The sequence below is a fragment of the Ipomoea triloba genome, chromosome 1 (genome assembly GCF_003576645.1).
Source record: "Ipomoea triloba cultivar NCNSP0323 chromosome 1, ASM357664v1".
Classification (NCBI taxonomy): Eukaryota; Viridiplantae; Streptophyta; class Magnoliopsida; order Solanales; family Convolvulaceae; genus Ipomoea; species Ipomoea triloba.
Window position 1 is genome coordinate 37052500 of NC_044916.1, and position 23810 is coordinate 37076309.

The 23810-nt window shown below is 38.1% G+C and overlaps 5 protein-coding genes across 8 annotated transcripts; 2 read left to right on the plus strand and 3 right to left on the minus strand.

Annotated features, from left to right (window-relative positions):
* The first annotated feature begins 835 nt into the window (after window positions 1-835).
* Window positions 836-8288, plus strand: LOC116023134 (protein DA1-like). Of its 3 annotated transcripts, none has more exons than XM_031264124.1 (14): window positions 836-1437; window positions 1999-2150; window positions 2612-2696; window positions 3008-3215; window positions 3525-3645; window positions 3928-4011; window positions 4291-4410; window positions 4541-4753; window positions 4857-4919; window positions 5039-5157; window positions 5261-5319; window positions 5446-6472; window positions 6564-7519; window positions 7608-8288. In XM_031264124.1, the coding sequence occupies exons 2-12, from the start codon at window positions 2040-2042 to the stop codon at window positions 5757-5759; spliced, it is 1497 nt and encodes a 498-aa protein (XP_031119984.1). In that variant the 5' UTR covers window positions 836-1437; window positions 1999-2039; the 3' UTR covers window positions 5760-6472; window positions 6564-7519; window positions 7608-8288. The 3 variants fall into 3 exon arrangements, with proteins under 3 accessions (XP_031119984.1, XP_031119977.1, XP_031119969.1); XM_031264117.1 differs by having other exon boundaries at window positions 5446-6268; window positions 6340-6472; window positions 6564-8288; XM_031264109.1 differs by having other exon boundaries at window positions 6564-8288.
* On the minus strand, window positions 6113-7933 carry LOC116013414 (protein LYK5-like). The gene has a single exon (XM_031253156.1). The coding sequence runs from the start codon at window positions 7931-7933 to the stop codon at window positions 6113-6115; it is 1821 nt and encodes a 606-aa protein (XP_031109016.1).
* A 2771-nt stretch (window positions 8289-11059) lies between the features above and the next one.
* LOC116033475 (probable vacuolar amino acid transporter YPQ1) lies at window positions 11060-13998 on the plus strand. 2 transcript variants are annotated; one of them, XM_031276220.1, is made up of 12 exons: window positions 11060-11382; window positions 11840-11882; window positions 11989-12015; window positions 12100-12195; window positions 12281-12381; window positions 12503-12671; window positions 12742-12864; window positions 13042-13137; window positions 13247-13267; window positions 13376-13434; window positions 13565-13655; window positions 13751-13998. In XM_031276220.1, the coding sequence occupies exons 1-12, from the start codon at window positions 11150-11152 to the stop codon at window positions 13814-13816; spliced, it is 1125 nt and encodes a 374-aa protein (XP_031132080.1). In that variant the 5' UTR covers window positions 11060-11149; the 3' UTR covers window positions 13817-13998. The 2 variants fall into 2 exon arrangements, with proteins under 2 accessions (XP_031132080.1, XP_031132089.1); XM_031276229.1 differs by having other exon boundaries at window positions 11062-11382; window positions 12760-12864.
* Window positions 13999-14523: 525 nt separating this feature from the next.
* LOC116016990 (E3 ubiquitin-protein ligase RNF185-like) lies at window positions 14524-16035 on the minus strand. The gene is made up of 2 exons (XM_031257483.1): window positions 15900-16035; window positions 14524-15574 (listed from the first exon to the last, which is right to left on the minus strand). Exon 2 carries the CDS (start codon window positions 15542-15544, stop codon window positions 14840-14842), a length of 705 nt encoding a protein of 234 aa, XP_031113343.1. The 5' UTR covers window positions 15545-15574; window positions 15900-16035; the 3' UTR covers window positions 14524-14839.
* A 578-nt stretch (window positions 16036-16613) lies between these two features.
* Window positions 16614-22649, minus strand: LOC116029615 (leishmanolysin homolog). Its single transcript, XM_031271665.1, has 17 exons — window positions 22166-22649; window positions 21032-21379; window positions 20778-20918; window positions 20368-20500; window positions 20127-20240; window positions 19954-20027; window positions 19801-19875; window positions 19591-19683; window positions 19401-19461; window positions 18877-19209; window positions 18614-18740; window positions 18419-18518; window positions 18116-18185; window positions 17883-18035; window positions 17688-17783; window positions 17195-17514; window positions 16614-17089 (listed from the first exon to the last, which is right to left on the minus strand). The coding sequence occupies exons 1-17, from the start codon at window positions 22265-22267 to the stop codon at window positions 16910-16912; spliced, it is 2520 nt and encodes an 839-aa protein (XP_031127525.1). The 5' UTR covers window positions 22268-22649; the 3' UTR covers window positions 16614-16909.
* Window positions 22650-23810: the final 1161 nt, after the last annotated feature.

Below are 23810 nucleotides of genomic sequence, written 5' to 3' on the forward strand. Positions count from 1 at the left end.
ATAACTATTATAAGCTTTAAATAGTACAAAACATGTACATAGTACAAAGCATGTACGGAGTACAAGATTTGATTATGCAAATGGACTTTAATTAATGAATATGTACCAAACTACCAAACTCAACACTACACCTAACTATTTTTTAATAGATGCATTTAGATCTTTCTTCTCTCTCCGGGTTAATCAAGCCCATTTGGATGAAGCCCAATGCACAGGGCTATAACTCATTTCCAGCCCACTATTACTTGGCCCATTCAATAGAAAACGTTAATGGAAACTCATTTAGAACTTGTAAAACATTAAAATTTGTTAAAAAGCATAATTTTCAAACAACCGAGTCCAAATATTTGAGTTTGACTATTTTATTAATTAAAGTTGAACTCGTTTGGGTTGACTTTTAATTAATAATTTGTTTTGAAATTATTTTATAAAATTTTAGTAAAAATAATTTAACTTATTTACCTAAAACAAATTAAGTCAACATATCCTAAAAGAAGCCAAGTATAATCATTATTATGAGTATATAATTTGTGAATTGTTACACATCAATGGAGTTTATCTCGTGTCAAATAATGATATTGATTTCTTCATAAATCATAATCCAACAAAAAAAAGGAATTAAATCAGCATGTTAAATTCGTACTTTATTCATTTAATTCGGAAAGTCATTTTAATATTTTATTTTTGTATATTCGATTCCGTTTATTGATTCGAATTTCCGCTAATGAACAGTAGACGGTGTAAAAATTAACAGAAAATTTACGGGTTTTGACGTTGTTTGAGCAAAGTCCCGTGTTGGTTTTAAGAACAGAGTCTTTGTTCCCTCTTTCTTTACGCTTTCTTGGTGGAGAGCTTTAGGGCGTCCTTTCGTGGAGGAACTGAGGAATGAAAGGACCCACATCACTGTATAATTTCAAAAGCCTCCATCTTTTTCCTGTTGTAACCCGCTTAAAGAAACCCAAGCGGGCTTTGACTCTAATTCCCCAGGATTTTATTCCCTAAAAATTTGTAAAACCGTGTGAGTTTTGTTTCATTTTGTCTTTCTTTGACTTTGATTTTGGGAGTTGCGTATGTTCACACGCATTTCTGACTTTTTATTTCATCATTTCTTCCATTGTTTGATTTGTTTCGCCCCAGCGTTTTAACACTATTTTCATAATTCTTTCGGGTTCTTGGATGATTTTGTTTTCGGCTTAAAGATTCTTGTTTGGGTGTTTTGGAAAAGAAAAAAAGATTCTTTTTGTTTTTGATTCAGGGAAAAATTGAAAAGTTTTACTTTTTGTTTGTCCTTATTGGATTGAAAAGATTAAAGTGCACTAGGAAGAATATTTTTTGTTGTTTGCTTGCTGTGGATGATGTTGCCTTTGAGCTATTAGGTTCTTTCTCCGATCTGGGTTCTTGTTGGCTTCATCGCTGTTGCATAATCTTCTGTATGAGGTGAGTAAGTATATTTAGCTTGGAGCTTTTATTTGGTTCCCATTGTTCTTTGATCATTTCTGTACTTATTGAGATTTGGTACCTTGAGTTTCATTTGCATTGAGTTTTCCCTTTATTCAGTTGGAATTGATGCATGAGTTTTGGTGCTTTTGTTTTATTCATTTTTTGTCTTTGATTTGGTATTTGTTGTTCCATTGATATAGCCTCTGATTTCAATCTGTTTGCTAGGCTTGAAATTTGTGTGCATTGTTATACATAATAATAGAAGTAATGGGCAACTAGGCAAATTTGATATTGGCATTACCTGAGTAATCATGTTTATGGTTTGATGATCTTGAGGACCTTCATAGAACTGGTTCAGAGGCTACAAATTTGAAAATCTTCAAGTGTTTCTGACTTTCCTTTTTATTTTCCATTGAGTTGATTGGGCAATAGGAATCTTAACTAAAATGGTTCCTATCTTCTCTTATGATAGGTGTTTCATAAAGTTTCATACTTTAGTATGGTGCTTGTGTGTCTATGTATTCTTCTAATGCTGGCTTTTTCCATGATCTTTTGCAGGTTGAACTCTCTGTGACCTTGAGACAGTAATCGCTCTCATAATGGGTTGGCTGAGCAAATTTTTTAAAGGCTCTGACCACAATGTTTCAGAAGGGCAATATGATTCAAATTATGGTGGACACAGAGAGGATAATCTTCCATCTACGTCATGGGTAAGCATTGTTTTTAAGTTTTGGCATCTTCTCCTTATTCAAGTGACTCACCCCTAGGATGTAATAAGAACTGTTCTTCAGGAATATTTTTAGATCTGCTGAGTACTTTATTTTTCTCTGTTTAATTTTCAAAATCAACCTACAAAAGCAGAGTTTATTTCATGGGTTAATGGAACTTATTCATAAAGTTTGGAACTCGGATGGGGTACTAAAGTTGGTCCAAATTTCATTAATGGATTTAATAAACTTATCGAGAGTTTCTAATGTTAACTTGGGTTGCACTAATTAACGTAAGTAAGATATCAGATGCTAATCATGCTTAATTCACAGCAGTCTTGATAAGCTGGATACTCTGCCTTTTAGTTTATCATAAGTATTCCTCTTCGCTCTTGTGCATTTGGTAATGTTTTGATGATTCATTAGCTTTCTTAGTCCTTATTTTATTGCTGATAACATTGCAGGAGTCGTTGTCAGAGATTGAAGACATAGACCGTGCTATTGCATTATCCATGTCGGAAGAGGACCAGAAAGGGAAAACTGTGCTGGGTTAGTGCAAATGTGCAATGGTCATTTTCGGCATAATACATGTGTCTCTGCTGTTCTAATATTTCTTTCTTATTAATAGCACTTTTATTTTCATTTACCAAATAAATATGTTGATTTTCTTGATGAGAATGCCTCCGTGGTGAATGAATTAGCTGCTTTGACTCACCTGATACTAAACCTTTGAAACTGCCTATCACGTGCATAGTTTTAATGCAGATCTTACTGAATGCCCTAGTTAAATGTTTTTCTGACGTAATGTTTATTTTAATTTTCCCTATAGTTCATTCAATGAGAATTCGTATATTGGGCAGATAGCGAATTACAGCTAAGTGAAGATGAACAACTTGCTAGAGCTCTTCAGGAGAGTTTGAATGTTGAATCCCCACGGACCCCACCAGCATGGCACGGAAACAGAAATGATACTGGGCGTGGAAGTGGATATGGATATGGAAATGGGAATGGAAATGGAAATGGGCACTTCTATCAACCTATACCTTTCCCCTATGCAACGAGTTTTAGGTTGGTTAAGCATTCTTATATTTTGTATTCTTTCTTTACTTTCATCACTCATTATATTATACAACCAAAACTTCTCTAAATATACTTCGGGTCTCATCAATTTCCTCATCTGCATTTACTTTGTCAGATAAGTTTGGACTTTGGAGTTTCTCTGCCAATTATTTAATCGATGCCTATCCTTGCATAAGTTTCAAATACTCCCGAGTTCATTTGTTTGGAATGTATCTATACTATAAGTGCCACACACAAAACTTAGTCCCTTTTAGTCTGAATACATGTGTTACAGAGATGTTTTTTTCACTATGGTAGGATATGTGCTGGGTGTAATGCAGAGATTGGCCATGGACGATTCTTGAATTGTATGAGTGCTTTCTGGCATCCAGAGTGTTTTAGGTGCCATGCCTGCAACCAACCGATTTCTGATTATGAGGTACAGAATCATGTAATCTTTTCATAGATCACAGGAGAAATTAGTTCTGTTAGTCTTGTTTATATTAAGAGTACCGGTTTATTGTGAATTATCGTACTTGTGTTACTACCCTAGTTAATTTAATGAAGTAACTAGAAGTAAAAGAAATTGGCATTTTATTATTATTGATATAATAATAAAACATAAAAACATATGTTCTTATCAGAGGATATTGTTTACAATATTTTGTATAAGGTACATAATTAGCCTTCTTTTTAACTCTCTGCATTCCAATGATTTCAGTTCTCTATGTCTGGGAACCATCCATATCACAAAACTTGTTACAAGGAACTTTATCACCCAAAATGTGACGTATGCAGAAACTTTGTAAGTATAATTTTTCTATTTACAATTGCCTTTTCTTTCTCAGTCAAAAAACATTTCCTCTTGTCTTTCCCTTTTGTCGATGGCGAACAACAAATAATCAGTTATTGCTTTCTAAGCACCGGCTTGCTAATGATGTAATAAATCAAAAACTGGAATTATCCAGATATGAAATTATTGTGTAATTTCTAGTGTTCTTGTGATGTTGCTTTATATTATTTTGCTGTCTGAAGATACATCTCTTTTCTTTTGATGCCATATGGTTTCTCCTTTCCCCTCCAGATCCCGACCAATGCATCAGGTCTTATTGAATACCGTGCACACCCTTTTTGGTCCCAGAAATACTGCCCGTTCCATGAGCGTGATGGAACCCCTCGCTGCTGTAGCTGTGAGCGAATGGAGGTAAATCTTAAAAAAAAAAAAGAAAAGAAAAGAAAATTGTAATCTATAGAGGTCTCTCTTCATGAGAAAATCCCAATATTTATGTTCTCCAGATGAATTTTGATCCGCATATTTGTTTTTATTGATGCAGCCACGGGAAACAAAATATGTTGCCCTAGATGATGGTCGTAAACTTTGTTTAGAGTGCCTGGACTCTGCCATTATGGATACCAATCAGTGCCAACCCCTTTATCTTGATATACAAGAATTCTATGAAGCGCTGAATATGAAAGTGAATCAGAAAGTCCCGTTGCTGTTGGTTGAGAGGCAAGCCTTGAATGAAGCCATGGATGGAGAGAGACATGTAACTGCCCGTTCTTCTTGGATCTGAAGTTCATAAGTTTATGGCTTTATGCCCCTTCTTTCTTAGTAAAAAACATGAGAACTAACTTTTGAGTTCTTTTCAGGGACATCATCACATGCCGGAAACTAGAGGACTCTGCCTTTCTGAGGAACAAACAGTCAGCACTGTACGAACTTCCCACGCCATTTTCATCGTTCTTTCCTAATTCCTACCTATCTTCAAAGTTCTGAAGTACTGTCATATTTATGTTTCTTTAACGATAAAACTTTACTTTGCAATATTTAGATTTTGCGCCGGCCAAGGATAGGGGCTGGAAATCGTTTCATAGAGATGAGAACGGAACCCTATAGATTAACACGCCGCTGCGAAGTGACAGCAATACTAATTTTATACGGCCTTCCTAGGTATTGTTACTAAATTAAATTATTACCCCATTTAATCCTTACTTTTTATCCCTGTTTGAGGAAATTCGACTTTGATAATTGACCACGACTGCTCTTTATGCAGGTTACTTACGGGATCAATCTTAGCACACGAGATGATGCACGCATGGCTTCGACTCGGAGGTAGTCATTTTCTTATTACAGCCAATTTCAAGATCATGTTTGATTTCACATCTGTAGCAGTATATAACATTTTATATAACATTGAATATATCTCACATTTTTATACACTTTCTGTTTTCTCGAAAGGTTATCGAACTCTTAGCCAAGATGTTGAAGAAGGCATATGTCAAGTGTTGGCACACATGTGGTTGGAATCTCAAATTATGTCGCTGTCGAAAGGCAGCAGTGCATCGACATCGTATTCTGCCAGCTCATCGTTAAAGAATGGGACTAGATCTCCTTTTGAGAGGAGACTCGGGGAGTTCTTTAAACACCAGATAGAATCTGACACGTCGCCAGTGTATGGAAATGGGTTTAGAAGCGGTAACCAGGCAGTACTTAAGTATGGTTTGGAGAGGACGTTGGAACATATCCGGATGACGGGGACCTTCCCTTATTGAAAGATTCGATTTTTAATTTAGGAACTGCTATATTTATTGTTTTCCTATAGAGTGAAGCTTTATCCATTCATATTAGCTTCCTATAGAGTTACTATACCTTGTAGTTCCAAGGAAGGTCTCTTCGTGGAATTCAGGAAAAGAAAAACATTGTTTTTCTAACTTGTTCATTTGATTCTTATAGTAATAGTATATATATATTTTCACGTTAATCTGTGTTGGATCCTTTGTTTTTGTTGTTTGCATTTGAGGTTTCGAGGGGGATTTAACGCAAGCTTTGATATCATCATATACATGCATTCACATAACATATAACTGATACAAGATACATTCTTTGAAATAAGTGTTTCAAATGCTCATTCTTGATATGATTTCTGTAAGCTTGCTTGTATTTTCAGCAGACTAGGCACTACTTCACCCATGGTGGGGCGATCGGCTGGATCTGTTGCCAGGCATCTCAGGGCTAATTTTGCGGTCTGAAATGCTAGCTCTACTCCACCATGTTGTTTGAGGTCAGCCTCGATGAAATTAGCAATTTCGGCTTCTGCATTTTCTCGTCTCAGAATGGAAACTATGGCTGCAGATAGTAATGCTTCCCTGCCTTCACGGGCAAAAACAGCGGGCTTCCCTGTGAGTAATTCTAACAGCACGACTCCAAAGGCGTATACGTCTATCTTGGGAGTAACTGAAGCTGTGTCAAGATATTCCCGTGCCAGGTATCCTCTAGTCCCCGCGATTCTCCCTGTTGTGGGCGATTCGACTGGTTTAGTAAAGCTGAAATTTGCGATCTTGGCTCTGAAATTGCAGTCGAGGAGAATGTTTCTGCTGCAAATGTTCTTGTGAACGTAGCCTGGGTCTGTGAAGCTGTGGAGATAATGAAGCCCGTTGGCAACATCTATGGCGATTTGAATCCTCAGACACCAATTCTCTGTAACTTCTTTTGGTGTTTTCTTCTTCAGCCATTCCCTGAGAGAACCGTTCTTCATGTACTCGAAAACCAGGTAATAGCAGCCCTGATGCACGGAGAATCCATGGAGCTTTACCAGGTTGAAATGATTGATTTTGTTGAGCATATTAACCTCCTCTGATGCATCTGTGCTCTTCTTCTTGATCACCACATCATCTCTCCCTTTAAACACGCCCCGAAACACTGAAGACCCCTTGATTCTGTTCCTGGAACCGAAATCTCCAGCAGCCTTTTTCAAGTCCTTGAACCTGAAAACTTCAAGGCTTCGATCAATGCCCGCAATCTCAACCAAGATATCCTCTACTGGCTCTGCTTTATTTCCCTCCTTCTTCGTCCTTCTGAATGGATACACGACACAAATAACCATAACCGAGATCACCACAGAAATCCCCACTGCAACTCCACTACCTATATATACACCCCTCTTTGACCTTCTTCTCGAAACACCAGATTCAGGCTGAGGAGAAATCGGAGTTTTGCTGTTTTGAGATTTGATTGAAGGGCTGCCAGATAAAGGAACAAGAATGGTAGTAAAAGGAAACAGAGTTGAATCTTCTGCAGAAACCCCATTTCCTGCAACTATTTTCCCTGTGCTTACATTGAATTTTTCAGCAATTCCAGCGATATTATCGCCCCAGTCAATCGAGTAAGTCAGCAGATACTTGGTCCCGTTCAAAACCTGATCTTTAGTTGGACAGGCGCAACGAAGAGGAATCTGCAGCTCCAAACCAGGCTTCAGACTGAATTCATCGTATACATTTTCTGCTTCAAGTGACTGGCACGTCGACAGGCCTTGGTAAGTAGTATTCGCTATGGTGAAATATGTTTGGTCGGGGGATAAGATCTCGTACGAGGTTTTTGCTGCGTAGTACTGACCTGAACAGGAACATTTCACCGGGACGACAACCTCGTCTCCCGGGAAAGCTGTCAGCTTTGAGGCGTCGTTCAGTCGCGCTATTTCTGAGGCGTTGGATGACAGGAGAGCTGCAATGGCGGGGACAGTGTTGAACGGAAACCTTGCCCGGAAGATCAGAAACGCCCTGCAAGTGAACAGCTGCCCGTTGCAGGTGTAGAGATAAGCGGGAGATGGCGGCTCGTTGGCGTCAGTGTTCTTGCAATCGAGCGCTGAGTTTCCCGAGTATTGTTGTTGAGCTCCGGTGCATGGAGTTACTGCTAGGACGACGAAAGTACAGATCAGAATCCGATTCATCTTCGTTCTTTGTTGATGGAACAAGTTTTTGGTTGTCTCCAAGAAAATGATGAAGTTAAGAATGAGCTTCGGAGTTTTTTATGATTGTTGTCATTGTCGTCTTAACATAAACGCGTGAAAGATTATGATATAATTTCCATTTTTGACCTGTTTAACTAGCATCCAAGATTATCCTGACCGCAGAAATCCAGGAGAAATCTAGTGCTACATATAATATAGGTAGATTGAAAAGATGGAATGTTTCTTCTTGACTTGATTTCTTTATTTATGGATTTTTTGTTGTAGTTTCTCTTGGACATATGCTAAAACCAGACAAGTTGGTCTTTTGTTATGAAACCAGAAGTCATTTTGTTCCCAAGACTTGTTCAACGATGCAACATAATATGACTCCAATGACCTTGTGGTCTAGTGCCACAAAGTGACTCTGTCAGATGGGAGGTTATGGGTTCGAGTTTCAGTGGAGGTAGTATTGACTCTTTGTACTTCAGTTGAGGAAATAGTTATAGACAGATATTACATTTGTAATGGAGTCTATTCTAGAATAAACAGTTCTCTAGAGTGGCTATTTGGTCCTTATTACTACAAGCGTGTGCTACACACTCCTACTTTTATCGCTCGCAAATAGTCACTCAAAAAAAAAAACTAGTATCTAGTATTCTGTTCTTTTGACGAGGTTTTCTCCTCGCCCTGTGACCTTAGCCGGCAAAAGACCACAAGGAGGTAAACCAGAGTGGCTATTTGGTCCTTATTACTACAAGCGTGTGCTACACACTCCTACTTTTGTCGCTCGCAAATAGTCACTCAAAAAAAAAAACTAGTATCTAGTATTCTGTTCTTCTAACGAGGTTTTCTCGTACAAGGAGGTAAACCAACTTAGGTTATCCATAACTGACTGGCTCAGAGGATCGAACCTCCAATCTCTCAACTGTAGGTAAAGCACTCTTACCACCTGTGCTGTTTTAATATTCTGTCACACAACATAAGCTGGTTGTTTTGTGAGTGACAATTATAAAAATATTTAGTACTTTTCAAGGTGTTATATGTCTCGAGGAGTGTGAAAGCCTGAACTTTATGAATTATTCCAAAACCCTCTCAAGAACCATAATCTCATTCCATAGGCGGTTGTTATGGACTCGGGTCCATAGCATAATTTGCCTTTCATATAGTAGACATCTTTTGGGCCAAACTAATTAAATTTACTTGGGCTTTGCACACGTTCTTGAAATGATTATCCAGACACTGTTTGCGGTTGCGGTTGCAACTTTCTATCGGCACATATCCATTCAACCTCGGAAACTATGAGGTTGTCCCTTCGATCAATCGAAATGCATACAATGAATGTTCTACACTTCTACTGAGCAGCCACCTTTAAAGTTTACTGTCGTGTTAGTTGTTACATGTTCAGAACATCACGGTTAGTTGTTCTCTGAATCAGTTCATTGCATCTGGACGTAGTTCAGCTTAAAAAACGTTTCCTCGTCAGTCTTATATGCTCGGTTCTATCCTTCGGAACACCAGATTCATTGTATCTAGACATCTCAGTATTTGATGATCATAAACATTTTTCTTTTTCTTACGAAAGATAAGATGATATGATTGAAGACATGAACTGCACTTTTAGCAGCCCGCAGATAACTATAATGTAGTGTTTGGTTTCCGGAATAGACCCGGAATGAAATTATATTCCGCCTAAGCCAATTGTCCACTCAATAGAGGTGCCTACAATTCAGTAAGGAGATTAGTCTGTGTCCAATAACGGTGGAAACCTTGGGCAAAAAAAAAAAAACTACCATTATGTAATTGGAGACCCTAACCCACTAACCCACAACTGATTACAAGGAAGTAAACTATTCTCGGTTGTCTATAACTGACATGCTCTTAAACTTGTAACTTGGTTATCAAGTCAACAATCTGACCAATTTTGTTGTGAATTGTCCAGTCATTAATTCTTATTAATTAGATGTATAATACAAAGTTTAAGGTTCCAAAATTGCAGTATGTTGCATTGACTCACATGACCACCCTGCCGGGAAAGAAAATGCATTTCAGTAAAACCAGACAAGAAGAAGTGGGCCAAAGAAACAATCGGCTGGGCCCCGCAACAAAAATGCTGCGTTTCGATAACGTTATCGTCTTCCCTGTAGGCTTTTAATGCCAAATTTTCGAAAGTGACATTATTTTCTACATATTTTTATGTTGCAGATCAGAGATTAAAAGAACAGTAACAGATTACAGAAAAGTGTGTGACAAATGTCGTCATGGATGGACATCGTCAGAACACTCTAGCTACATGTCTTGTTTAGATGAACTCTGCGATCATTCACGATGAACACAAGATAGCTTTGCACAGAACTGCATGTCTCTAAACATCCATTGACGACTTTCGCAGGTTAAACCGACCACATTGTGTCGACATCGGAGGTTTATGCCACCTGCCCATCTTCTGAACAAAGGGACAATAATTATGATTTATAGTTTCACTTTAGTTATGGCCTATCAGGATTTCAGTAGGGACATTATAATAATTGCAGGCATGACTGTACCAGTAAGGGATATGATTTAGAATATGCTATCAAGCTGTTGGGATTGACGGGATTGGATGTCTCGCGATTTACCTCCTCCAGTGATTCTCGGATATGAAAAAAGAATATGCTATCAGCTATATATGATATACCTACGTACTTTCCTTGGCTTATTTGGCATCCTGGGATACTGTTTTCCATGAGAAAATATACCGAAAAGTATCCTCAAAATGTCTGCTTAGAATATCCATCCTATATATTCTGGACAGCTTAGTCAGAGGGTGAAGTTTGAAAAGAAATATCAGGAATCAAGTCTCACTAACAACAGTGTATGTGAGAGCGACGGGCTCCTTGTACACAATAAGCAAAGTTCTAGCCCCTGTGGTTAGTTGAAATTCTTTGTCGTGTCAGAGCATGGGACCCTTGGGGTTGAAAATTCAATCTTTTTGGGAAGATAGAATATTCATCCTATATCCCCATTCGATTCTCTTTTTTTACAGTGTTGGTTTTGGGTAGTACGTGCTGGGGTGAAAATGCATTAATTTACTGTTATCCCCCGGCTAGTCAACTTTTTGTTTTAATCTATAAAATGGTTGGAATCCTCTCTACTTCTTCTTCTTCATCACAACTACATTAGATAATGCTACTTCATAGCTCTTAGAACTTTGGTTTTTATCAATAGCATAGCAAAGATATGGGGGGTGTAGAGCTTTCTTACTGTGTAGTGGAAAGGAAACCTTGTATTGGGTGGGTTAACAAGTACTTTAAGGATTGTCTTTGCAACCTTAACGATGAAATCTCGTTTGTTGTGGGAATCATTAGTCTAATCTGTTGGGGGGTGGCAGAAATTCCTCAGATTGTTACCAACTTCAAGAACAAGTCTTCCAGTGGCGTCTCTCTTGCATTTCTCTGCACTTGGATCCTTGGGTATGTATGTAGGCTTCTTTCTCTCTACCTTTTCTAATTCTTATCTTTGTAGCTCGAAAACATCTTAGGTAACTAGGTAAACCCCGCCTTGTGATCCTAGCCAGCCGGCAAAGGACTACAAATAGGTAACTAGCACATGTTGCACATAGTTGATCGTGTCAAACTAAGAAGGCTCATATTGAGAGTGAAACTTGAAACTTTGTGGTTACAAAAATATAAAACAGACTAACTTGGCTGTGTTGCCCTTTCTATGACATTGTTTGGTAAATGATTGTTAGCTGATTGGGTTAGAGTGTATAACTAGTCGATAACATTAGCTGATTGTAGAAAAAAGTTTAGTAGATTAGCTGTTAGCTGATAGCTGTTTGTTAAGCTAACTATTTTACCAAAGAGGGCTTATGTGTTTTAGTTTAACAGTGCAGTGTCCTAATAATATCTGGTTTCCTGTCTATTGCAGAGATGTTTTCAATCTTGTTGGGTGTGTTCTCGAGCCTGCTACGGTAAGATTGACAAGAACTCATGTTTAAGGTTGCAATATCATTTGTCTGTGCCTGCAATGGCTTTAATGTTGTAAGTTGTAACCATTTTTTGTTGATTGGGATACAGCTGCCCACACAGTTCTTTACTGCACTGGTAAGCCTGATTTCACCCGGAGTTTAAACTTTTAGTCGAGACGAAAGTTTGGTATTAATAATAATCTGTTTTAATTAATTGCAGCTGTATACGGCAACAACAGTAGTTTTGGTGTTGCAGGCCATATACTATGATCATTTCCTCCCACGGTGGAAGTGCCGAGACAAGAACACCATTCTGGTATAGCACTGAGTTTGGTAAAACACAAATTCTAAGTAAAACAAATGCTAATTGTGTTATGAGCTACAAATGAAATTGCCCGCAGGTTAAGGATAATGATAGAGAGGCTTTGAAACCAAGGTCACGACATCATCGTACTTCTCATCCTGCGGTTGAGGTGCCCTCCCAGAGACATTACTATTTTACGTAAGATTCCTCCTTTTTTTAAAAGTGACTCCATTATTGAATGAATCGAACTTAGAAGATCTCCCTTAGCTTCTTTCTTAGCACACAAATGATTGATTATATATGCAAATGGGTGTTTCAGGTCGGCCAGAACTTTGGCAAGCAGTGATACTCCAACGTACTGCTACATAATGGCCAGAAGCGGCCCTCCTGCTCTGCAACACGACCAGGATTCATCTTCTGAAGATGAAACGGTGCCATTATCTTCCTCGCAGAAGGCCATTTCCCAGCCACGATCAATTCCTCGCGCTGTAAATCTCTCTCTCTCTGCATACATTTTAATCATAAAACAGTAAATGAGCTAATAACTTAAATATGTAGCATGTGGGTTCTGCACAGACGGCATATGGCACATTTCTAGCTGCTGCAGCTCATTTTCCGGTGGGTGGCAAGTCTCTGATTATGGAGGCGCAGACCAAGTTCACCGGAAGGAGGTTATTACAGGTTAGATTAACTATGATTTTGCATCAAAATGAAGACATTGGAGAGCCGTTGGGAGTACCCGTGTTGTGTTGTGTCCACATCTCGTGTCTTTATCTACAATCTATCACTCAAGAACTAATTGAGTTGCCCGTGTGGGCAAAATAAAGATATTAATGTGATATAGTGCATTGATGACAGGAACATGAATTTGACAGCAGTGTTGCTGGGCAGTGGTTGGGGTGGCTGATGGCTGCTATATATATGGGAGGAAGAGTCCCCCAGATTTGGTTGAATGTAAGTATCTTATTACCATTGTTTATAGCAAGTAAAACTCTGCAGGTTCTTACCTGGTTTTGTGTACCATTCTGACATGTTTCCAATGTCCATCATCTTATCTGCCCAGATTAAAAGAGGAAGTGTTGAGGTACCATCAAAACTCTGTTACAAGTTACAACTTACAAGACCTGTTGATGATCAAAGTTTTTCTCCATCCCCACCTTAATTCTTACTTCTTGTGTTAATAAATGTTTAGGGACTTAATCCTCTCATGTTCGTCTTCGTCCTTGTTGCCAATGCCACATATGTTGGAAGGTATGTGTAGTCGTGTATCTTTCGTCCCCAAGTCAGGAAGTCGATTCTCACCTAAAGTAATTCTGGATGGGTATATTTGTCTCTCCATATAGACATTATTGATGCTAATAAAATCATATTTTGAGTGCAGTATATTGGTGAGAAGCACAGAATGGGAGAAGATGAAGGCAAACATGCCATGGTTGCTAGATGCAGTGGCCTGTGTGGTGCTGGATCTTTTTGTATCCTCAATCTGAATATTACATTATTACAATTTTCTAAGGTTCCATACACTTTCATGCATTGCCAATGTCTCCTTAACTTGGAGTTTAAACAGATTATTATTCAATACCTTTACTACAGCCACAAGAAGATTAAGAAGAGACAACAAACACAGAGTTAAAGACTAGTTCCCTTTCAGTGTTGGCTACAACAAGGATCAAGTTTGATTGAGTTTAGGCAGTTGAATGTTCTATTATGTGCTGTACATTCTGAAATTATTACCCAATCCCATTTGTATTGTTGGCTTATTCTCTTTTACCAAATCATTGGCATATAAAATAAAGACCACCAAGTTACTACTTACCAGTAATACAAAGCAAACTAACTTGCATGGATAGTTCAGTTGGTTCTTGGGTGACAAGCCTGACACCTACAATGTGAAGTTTCACCCTCTTATGGGGTGATTCCTTGTGGGTACCATACACTAGTCCTTTCACATAATCACTGTTGAGTCACTGTTATTTATCCCTCCACAATCTTGTCGGGTTGGAATGTGGAGGCCCTTGAGGTGATGGATTTCGCCTTTTTGTGGGTAAGGAATACAAAGAATCCAAATGAAAATCACAAGTGATATGTGTTCCCCATTTAACTGGAATCACAATGATAAAGTCAAATACACATCACAATTCATAGTTGTGGGTTCAAGGGTCAAGTTCATCAAATACTGGGGCAAAGGGTTTAATGGTCATCCACCATACACCATTCATCTTAAACAAGCACTAAAACAAAAGCACTTGTCGGCCCTAATGCCTATCCCATCTTTAGGATAGACTAGCAACTGCAAAATGTCATAGATCCAGGGCAGCAAAAATGCGAGAAAACATGTAGTTTTGTATCAAGACTTTAAACTTTATAAGGTAGATGATATAATGCATACACACCACATAAAAACTCAGAAGAATTTGAGTTTATAGAAGGTGGATATCACAAGAATGACTAAATTGTGGCTACAGAGGGTTTAAGCTACAGAAGGTCGATGAGGCAAAGTGGACCTACAAAAGTTTAAAAAAGTATAACGTATGGACAAATTTCTCAACCAGGAGATAGACGACCAAAAAAAAAAAGTAACTAAAAGATATACAAAAAGCAACCGTGATAATCCTAAGCCACCAGTCAGAAATTCAATCTCCAGAATACATTCACCTTAATTCCAAATTAGCGCCAGGATCACAGTGATGCCAATGAACAGAAACAACCACTTCAGGTTGGAATCTGCCTGCTGTTGCTGGTTTGTGTGCTGAGGGAACCCATGAGCATGTCCACCATGAAATGTGTTACCATACCCAAAAGGGTAACCAGCTGCTGTTCCATAATTGGGAGTATTGGGGTAACCGTTCAGTTGAATGTTAAACAATGACGGGAAGAGTCCACCAACAGCTGCAGAGAATGTGAAGTTGCCAAACCTAGCAGTTGCCATGGGGGCAAATCCTCCAAACCCACCCGTGAATCCAAAACCATGCTGTGGAAAAGCATTCGTATCTGGCGGTGGGGCAGCAGTTTCAGGCCTCTGTCCTGTGGGACGATGAGGAATTTCCATTCCAGGAATAGACTTAGACCTAGGATCTGTCGAGTTCTTTCCCCTGCCATACAAGGGAACCAACTTCTCCTCCTCAACGAGCGCCTTACACACCGGGCATTCTTTAGAATGTGAGTGAATATGAAGCCATTTGTAAAGACAAGGCCAGCAGAAGAGGTGACCACAAAGTGTAACAATTGGGTCTTGTGCCAAGTCAAAGCAAATATTGCATTCAAAATTCCCAGCATCACTTCCATTATTACCATTGCTGCTAGATGAAGAGGGGCTTGGGGGTGCCCTATTGATCGATGGTTCCCCAAACCCACTAGCCATGTTACCACCTCAAAACACTCTAAAATTCCCCTATACACATACAATTAGCCAAAATCCAAGTTAGACGAACCTAAAAAAACAACTCCTATCGTTAAATCCAATCTTAGAACATCAAACACCGACTATTAATCATCTCATCAATCAATCGCATGTGTACAACTGAAAATACTAGAAATGATCATAACAAGCACGAAATCAGACGACAACCTACCATTTCTGAGCACCGATAATCAATTACATAGAAGTATTAACAAAAACTCAATTGAGATCAAAAGCAAAATGGCTAAAATCGAGCAAACAAGCAGCAAAGCAACTAATAAATAGAATTGACATGAAAAATAGAGAGAGGGATTACCTTAGATAGTTAGATGGATATGAAAGATTGATCGAGGAATCGATCAACCAAAACCAACCGACCGACGCAGGATTGAACGCTCCCAGATCCGAAGACAAGAAGGAATAAGCTTGTCTCTTGCAATTTTTAGTCTTCCCGGAAACGGAGAATCTGTCCGGGAAACGCATCTATGAGGGAGAGAGAGAGAGAATCAGTTGGGCTAATGGGCCTCAAAGAAAATCCAAAATTACAAGATTATTCGGCCCAACTAAAGATAACTATTGCCGATTAAAGCCCTGTTGGAATTTTCACAATTGTTATACCATGAACCAAAGTTCATATTGCAGGTCCAAAAATTATATATCTCAGATAACATATTATATACTTGTATTTTTTACAATTTCTATAGTTGTAAACAAATTAAAAACACATAACATGATAATTACAGAAACATAACATAATAATTACAACACTTAAATTGTTAACTATATGTACATAATACACATAAGATGCTGGACAAAATATATTATTTTTGAATCAGGTTCACAATGCAAGATAGACCATGGTCTATCCATAGTATAATTTGCTGAATTTTCACGGCAAAATCATTATGCGCGAATTTTTTTGTACAACATAATTATACAAATCAGCTGCCCACCTAATAAAAGTGATTACAATTTAACGAGAAAATTAGTCACTATGTTCAATGATAGAAAGCATGGACTACATCCAAAAAAAATAAAACAAAGATTTTTTTTTCTTTTCATTTTCTGAAGGCCTTCGGCCGAATAGTATTCTCCTATTTAACATTCATTACTTTCTCTATAAAGAGACCTTCATTTTTGAAAGTCCAAAAAGAAGAAAACTACTCTACAATGGCGAATGGGCACTTCGTGCCACATTTTCCCTAAGGCCGGGGTAAGAAACTATTCACTAATGCAACATTACACTTGAGCCAATGACAAAGATGAAAACAAGAAATTGCACTACATCTGCCTACAATTTACATCAAACTCCCTCGAAACGCGCCGCTAAAATTTCCGCAACTCGTCCCACCCTGTGCACACGCCTTCGCCCTCGCCATCGTTGCTAAATAGCGTCTGGTCCGAGCAGTCGAGCGACGCTCCACACGCCAAGTTATACGACTGGCATGCTGAATGGCACACCCGCAACCTGTTGTCACCGTCCTGATCGCACTTCTGGATCGAGATCTGGTGGAAGTTACAACTTACAAGTTCAGCGGGTATTATAATTAAAGTCGATTTAAGAACTTTTAGTGGCCATTGACAAGTAATGTAAATCGGGGAGGAACTAACCCAACAAGCTAGTCGCTTGGAAGCTCCATCGCAGTCTCGACCTCTAATAAGGTTTAGGATTTTTCGAGGGCCAGCTGGGAATAGTCTGTGGTAATTGGGCATCACGACTACCTCTTCAAGCTGCTGCAGGATACTCAACTCGCTCGGAGCGCAGTGTTGCCCGAGAGCATCCTTCCTCAAAACATCTTGGCAAACCGAAAGGCTCGGGAGGAGCATCGAGCTGTTCTGGCACGTGTAACCAGCATAGTCCGAGCAGCGGAACTCACAAACTCCATTGTCACAGACACCACCGTGAAGGCTGCACTGTTCATCGCAAATAGCTGCAAATCACCCACGACAGAGTCACAAAACGCAAAAAAAGTAGAGACTAGTCTGTTAATAGCTGTCATCAATTCATTTGAAATGAGTTAATGACACTCTTAACTTGTTACCGAATTAATGTTTAATCAATCAATCAATTTATGATAAATGCTCTATTAGAAAATGGACTTACCTGTGGAACAATCAATGCCAGTGAACCCGTTTTCACATTCACAAACACCATTTCTAAGGCATTTGCCGTGCTTACTACAATTGCCGGGACAGGAACCTGCGAATTGAAAGCAACATGAATCTCAAATACAAATACCATAAGAAATGGAAGTTTGGCATATTATGCGAGGAGAATAAAAAAGGACAAGTAGCTTACGTTTACTACAATCACGTCCCTCAAACCCCAGAAAACAGTGACATTTTCCATCTATGCAATCCCCGTTGAAATTGCATGAACTGGGGCATTGATCAGAGACGGAGACTGGGTTTACATGACAAAGCTCGTGATAAGCGGGGCAGATCAGCTCACCTACAATTTAGAAGAAAATATTATAAACAATACAAGGCTATGATTCAATACAAGTAGAGATGATTGCAGAAAACAAATACCGTTAAACCCAGGAAATATGACAGGTCCACCAGCAAGTGGGCAAACTTTCCAAACGCCATCTACAGCAACCTGAATGATAAAAAAAAAAAATTCAGAAAACAATTTACACAACTTCGTGAAACCTCAGTTTTCCTTTTTTTTTTTTAGCCTTTATTTATTTCGTTTTTCCATGTGCCTGTTCCGCTAGGCACAAATGCCCGTGGAGTTTACTCAATCTAGTGCCATCCTATCACCAAGCACAAAATCATACCTCGATCGAGAAATGCAATGACAGGAGAACACTATTAAGTTCTGCATCATACCTGTAGTGAGTTGTTCAAACACCTATGCTGATAACAACCATTTCCCTGGGTCATAGAACCACGTACAAACCCAGTGCGCACCAATGATGAAGCCATGCACCTGTATGGATGTAAGTAAAAGCTTCCTCAATTCTAGCTCGGAGAATGGTATTAAAAAATAATAATAATAAATAAATAAACAAATAAATAAACCACCTTGAATTACTTCCCCTCACTTCACCTAACATCTGGTCAGGAGCACGTGCACCGTTAGTGTCTGTACATGATCCGTCAGAGTAAGCCACAAAATATGTGCAATAATCAGCTAATGATGACTGACCACCTGCAGGAGCCATGGAAATAGCGGCTGGAAGTCAGTAGAGTGAAATGAAATGGAATGGAATGGTCAGAGAGCATAACATACAAGTATTCACATAGAAGAGTCAAAGTGGTAAAACGGAAACTACATATTACATTACCTCTGTTAGCCTGTGGAAAATAACGAGCCCATTCAGGAAGATCACCGCTATAATTTACAATAGGACAATAACCTTCTGCCTCCCTGTTATATGTACATCCAGACAACTGTGTTGAGTTGCAATGATATGGCCCCTTCCACTGATTGCAGGGGGAAGTAACAAACTCTGTTCCTTGGTTGCGGCCCCAGTCAAGCCGATCAGCCATGCTGTAATTAGCTCGGTACCATCCACTGTCCTCGAGTAGAGCTAGGGTCATTTTTGAAACCACTGATCTCGTATCAACTGAGCCAGTCATGATCTCATTCATCAAAAGTCTTTTCTCCCAGTGAGATCCTGCAGAAATTTTTCCATAACATCTAAGTGAGTTGAAATTTTGATAACTTTGTAGCTCATATTAATGACCTAAGAAATGCTACAGCTAAGGTAATGCTAATGAATTACTATGGAAAAGGGATGTTAAACCCAAAAGCCTTTTACTTTATGAAAAACATGTTTAGAGGGTAGAAGAAAAAGGGATGATCAACCTGATGTCCCACGTCCACCTCCATCTTCAAGCTCTAATCCAGTAAAATTTGCTGAGAATGCCTGCCAGTTTAAGAATTACCAAGGCATTGATAATCTTAGTTACCCGTTCTTGTTAAGGCCATATTGCAAAACGAAGCTAAAGCTAACTACTGTATTTGATGGAAGAGAATATCTAGAGAAATAATTTACCCCATAGTGATAGCGAGCATGCATGATCACTCGAGGAAGCACCACTCTTGTTACCATTCTTCCAAGCTTTTCATCCATGGCTTGCTCAGTTACCTAAAAATTAATTCTTGCTCAGTTGAAGCAGACATGAGGTAGAAAATACAAATGTTGTAGGTAAAATACAATATTACGGTGTTTTTTCTTATCTGCAAGGAAACAATTAACACACACCTGAATACGCCTTCTCTTCCTCTCATCACGAAAATGTGCAAAAGCATGTGGGTCAAATCCTAGAACATGCATAACCTGCAGAAACCCAAAGTTATACATTAGCAGTGGAAGATAAACGTTAACACAGCACAGTTTACAGGCATAAATACTTACCTCGTGTATCAGACTAGCTGAAAGTAGGGTTTCCGCTTCAGCAGTCAAGTGGCGAGGAGCAACATTAACATGCCCTGGAAACAGGATTGAACTAGTTAGGTATGTAAACACTAACAGTATGAACTTTTGATAAACATGTTGTATCGACACAAGATTTGATTAAGAAAAATTACCAGCCACAGCACGACCCCATTGATCACGTTCACATGTTACTGCCCAAGCAAGGGTATTGCCTGTAGTAGGTCTTGTAGTAACTAAAAGAACTAGATCTGCATCAGCTACTCCCTCTGGAGAAGATAAATTTTAGAATACATTAGGTTGCTTTGTAGATGTGAAATCAAAATGATGACCAAAAGTGAACAAGATAATAAAATCAAGGTAGTTTCATATGAATATCTACTGCAATAGAAATACCTTCCACATATTCTCTAGGAAGCTGTACACCACCATCCTGTCCACAAGCAGAATATCCACTCAACCGCAAGTTCCCTCTTACAGGCTCAACAGCTAATGTACGTCTAAACCATTCCGCTGTTTGCCCAAGAGCCTACATTTAGCACCTCAAGATTTTAGCTTCGGCAACTTGAAATCCCCACAAACCCAAGAGCATTACAACAGATAGTGCTCCCTCAACACAGAACGAGCATTAAAAAAATTTTGAAAAATAAAATAAATAAGGGACAACGAAAAGAGAGAGACATTCTAACCATTTATCATGTATGGAGTATTAGATAATGTAATCATAACATGAACTTTTCTTTGTAACAATCATTATAATGTTTGATAGATCAAAATTTCTAATAGCGAAGGAGAATAAGTAAAACCTTGCGGAGGCGGTGCTTTTTGTCCTCCCCGGCTATATCATCCAAAGTACAGTTATACCAACAATCACCATAAATTGGAGGATCCCCATGCGGATTACAAGAAGGTGTACCAGAATATGAAGCACCAGGTGGCTCTCCTAACTGGTCAGCATGAATAGCAACAAAAGGAACATACAACATTAGTTCAACAATGATAGCTAGCACTTGCATTCCAGTACAAACGCAAATTCCTCGAAGTCATAGCTAACACTTGCCTTTACAACATCTCCAACATTTTGACAGTCCCTGTCAGATGAGTGACCAACAGCATCATAATTTAAAATAATTCTAATGGGTTGCATAGCATCCTTCGGTTTCCTTGAAAATTCCAACAATGCCCTTCCCCTGCGATGAAGAGGCTCCGAGACAGAAGACTCCTCATAGACCTGAGGGCTAACAGAATAGACCCGGCGACCAGGTCGCTTTCTCTGTTCAATTATCTGATCATGAATACAAGAATGAGATACAATATCTTCATTCTGCTTTTCCGCCCTTTGCCTCGGTACCTGATGCTCATGGATTATCGCATGTCCAGACTCTAAGCAGAGTAACAGCAATACAACCTAAGAAAAAGATGACAAATAGAATTCAAAAATCAAAAACAAAAATGCATTCTCTTTTCTAATTTTTCAATAACTCCAAATATAGAAGAAGAAATTAAAGTTTGCAGAGTGCCCCAAGAAATTATCTTTGCATTTGTTATGCAGATTGTTAAAAAGACTATAACAATAATATCAATCCAAAAGTAGTTCACTCCAACTTAAATAAGCATATTTGTAACCCCATATATACACTGAGGAAACTAAATCCACAGATAGAAACCATTATCCCCACACAACATAGCACATAAACATCAATTGCTCAAACAATTCATACTAGAAGTATGTATTTCTGTCGCTTCCATGGAATTTCAATCCAGAAAGGTGTCAATTTTGCATGCCAATTTGTGTCCATTGTTTTTAGAAGCTGAACTTAAAACACCCAGGCAAAACAAATAAATAAAAAGAAAGAAGGGTATGACTAAAAACGGAAATTACCAAAGAAAATCACTAATAATTCCCAGAAAATAATGCGTATCAATGATTTTCAATCCCCAAACACAGTACATACTAAGAAACCAAATATTCCTAAAAATATCATTTTCCATATTTAACTTCGGACAATTCATAGTATCCAAGAGCTTCCCGAAGCTTTAAAAAAACTCATAAATCTTCCCCGAAAACAGTACACAGATTAATAAAATTACAACTCATCCAATTATCCAAACCCTAATCTGGAATCCTTCAGTAAAACAAAATTACAGCTTTTACCCAAAAAGAAAAAACATGAAACCCAAAAAGAAAACTTACCTGGAGAAGAGAGATTGGAAATCGGAGCTTAGTCGAAAGCCCCGGCTTTGAATAAACACTAACAGTACTACATAAACTACAACACCAAATCTTCAACTCCATTAAACGAAGCTTTCAAGACCACCGCCGCTACTCCAAACCACACAGGTTCCATCAAATCGCCGCGGGAGCTTCTCCGATCGGCTCCGGCTCGACAAAAACTCGCCGACTTTTCCGCATTACGAACAAATAATTGGTAATAAATATACCCAGAGGTTAAAAATCAAAGCTTTTATCTATTACACAACAAAAAAGGGTCTGGGCATCCAAATTTGGAGAAATGGGAGTTGTTCAAAGTGGCTCAAGGCCTCGATTTCTCAGGCAATCGAATCTGCTAGCTCTTCTTCCGCTACTGTGAACTCGCTTTTGTTTGTTTCTTTCTGTGTTTTTTTTGGACTTCACTGTAAAGAAATCAATAAATGGTAGATGATGAATTATGTACCTTTATACACATACATATAGCCTATAAACGTTTGTAGATACAGATAAATAATTGGTGGGGTGGGTAGGGAATATATTGTTTTTTTTTTAAATAATTTTTTTTTTATTACAGATTACTCCGTAAAATATAAATATAAAAGTAAAATTTAAAAAAGAAAGCTACCAAATTGTTAAGAAATATCAAGCTGGATATGAAAGTAGGCTTGCTTTTTTGGGAGAACTACAAAAATGCCATAATGTCTTTTTAATACTTCTTATTTTTTTATTTATACTTTCTTTTGATGATTTTTTTGCCCAGCTTATGAGGTACAGACAATCATTAACACTGTAACATATGAATTTCTATCCCCAATTAAGGCGTTTCATCATTATGCTTAATGTATTAAATACTAATATGCTACTGTATAATTAATATACATTTTTTTTATTGAGAAGTCTATCATCGATCATCACTTAAATGTATGCTTTAAGTAAAATTGACCTCAAAGAGGTAAATTGTCATAGATCGTCTATAGTTGACTAACTCAAACTAATGAGGTCAATAGGCAACTCCCTGAAGCCAACTACTAGATAATTCGATTGGGGTTCCCCTTAAAATTAATATACTAAAATTAATAAACTTTTTTTTTATCAAGAAGTCCATCGTGACTATCCTAAAGTACACTCTATAAGTGAAATATGCTTTGTAACCGTAACCACAATAAGATAAATCAACATAAGTTGTTTATAGCTTACCATCTCCAATAAAGAAGGTCAATATGTAACGCTTTCAACCCAATTATTCGACCAATTTGAATGAATTGTCTCTTACAATTAATACACAGTGCACATTACGCCAATTAATTTATATATATTTGTTGGTCTCCACTTAAAAAAAAATTACTAGTCAAAATTGTCATCATGTTATGAAATTTTTGTGAAATTTTAGTGTATTGCTTTAACGGTTTTATTTTATAACATTTTGAATTAAAAGTGAAACGATTTTTAAAATTTGATAAGATTGGAAAACATCAAACTCAATGAAAATAATGTTACTATAATCTAGTAACCAACCATAAGTAAAATAAATTCACTGGTCAATTATTCTTTAAATATTTTCAATTGTAGTATATGTTTGGTTATTTTTTATTATTGTCACAATAGTTATTCAACGCTAATCTATAAC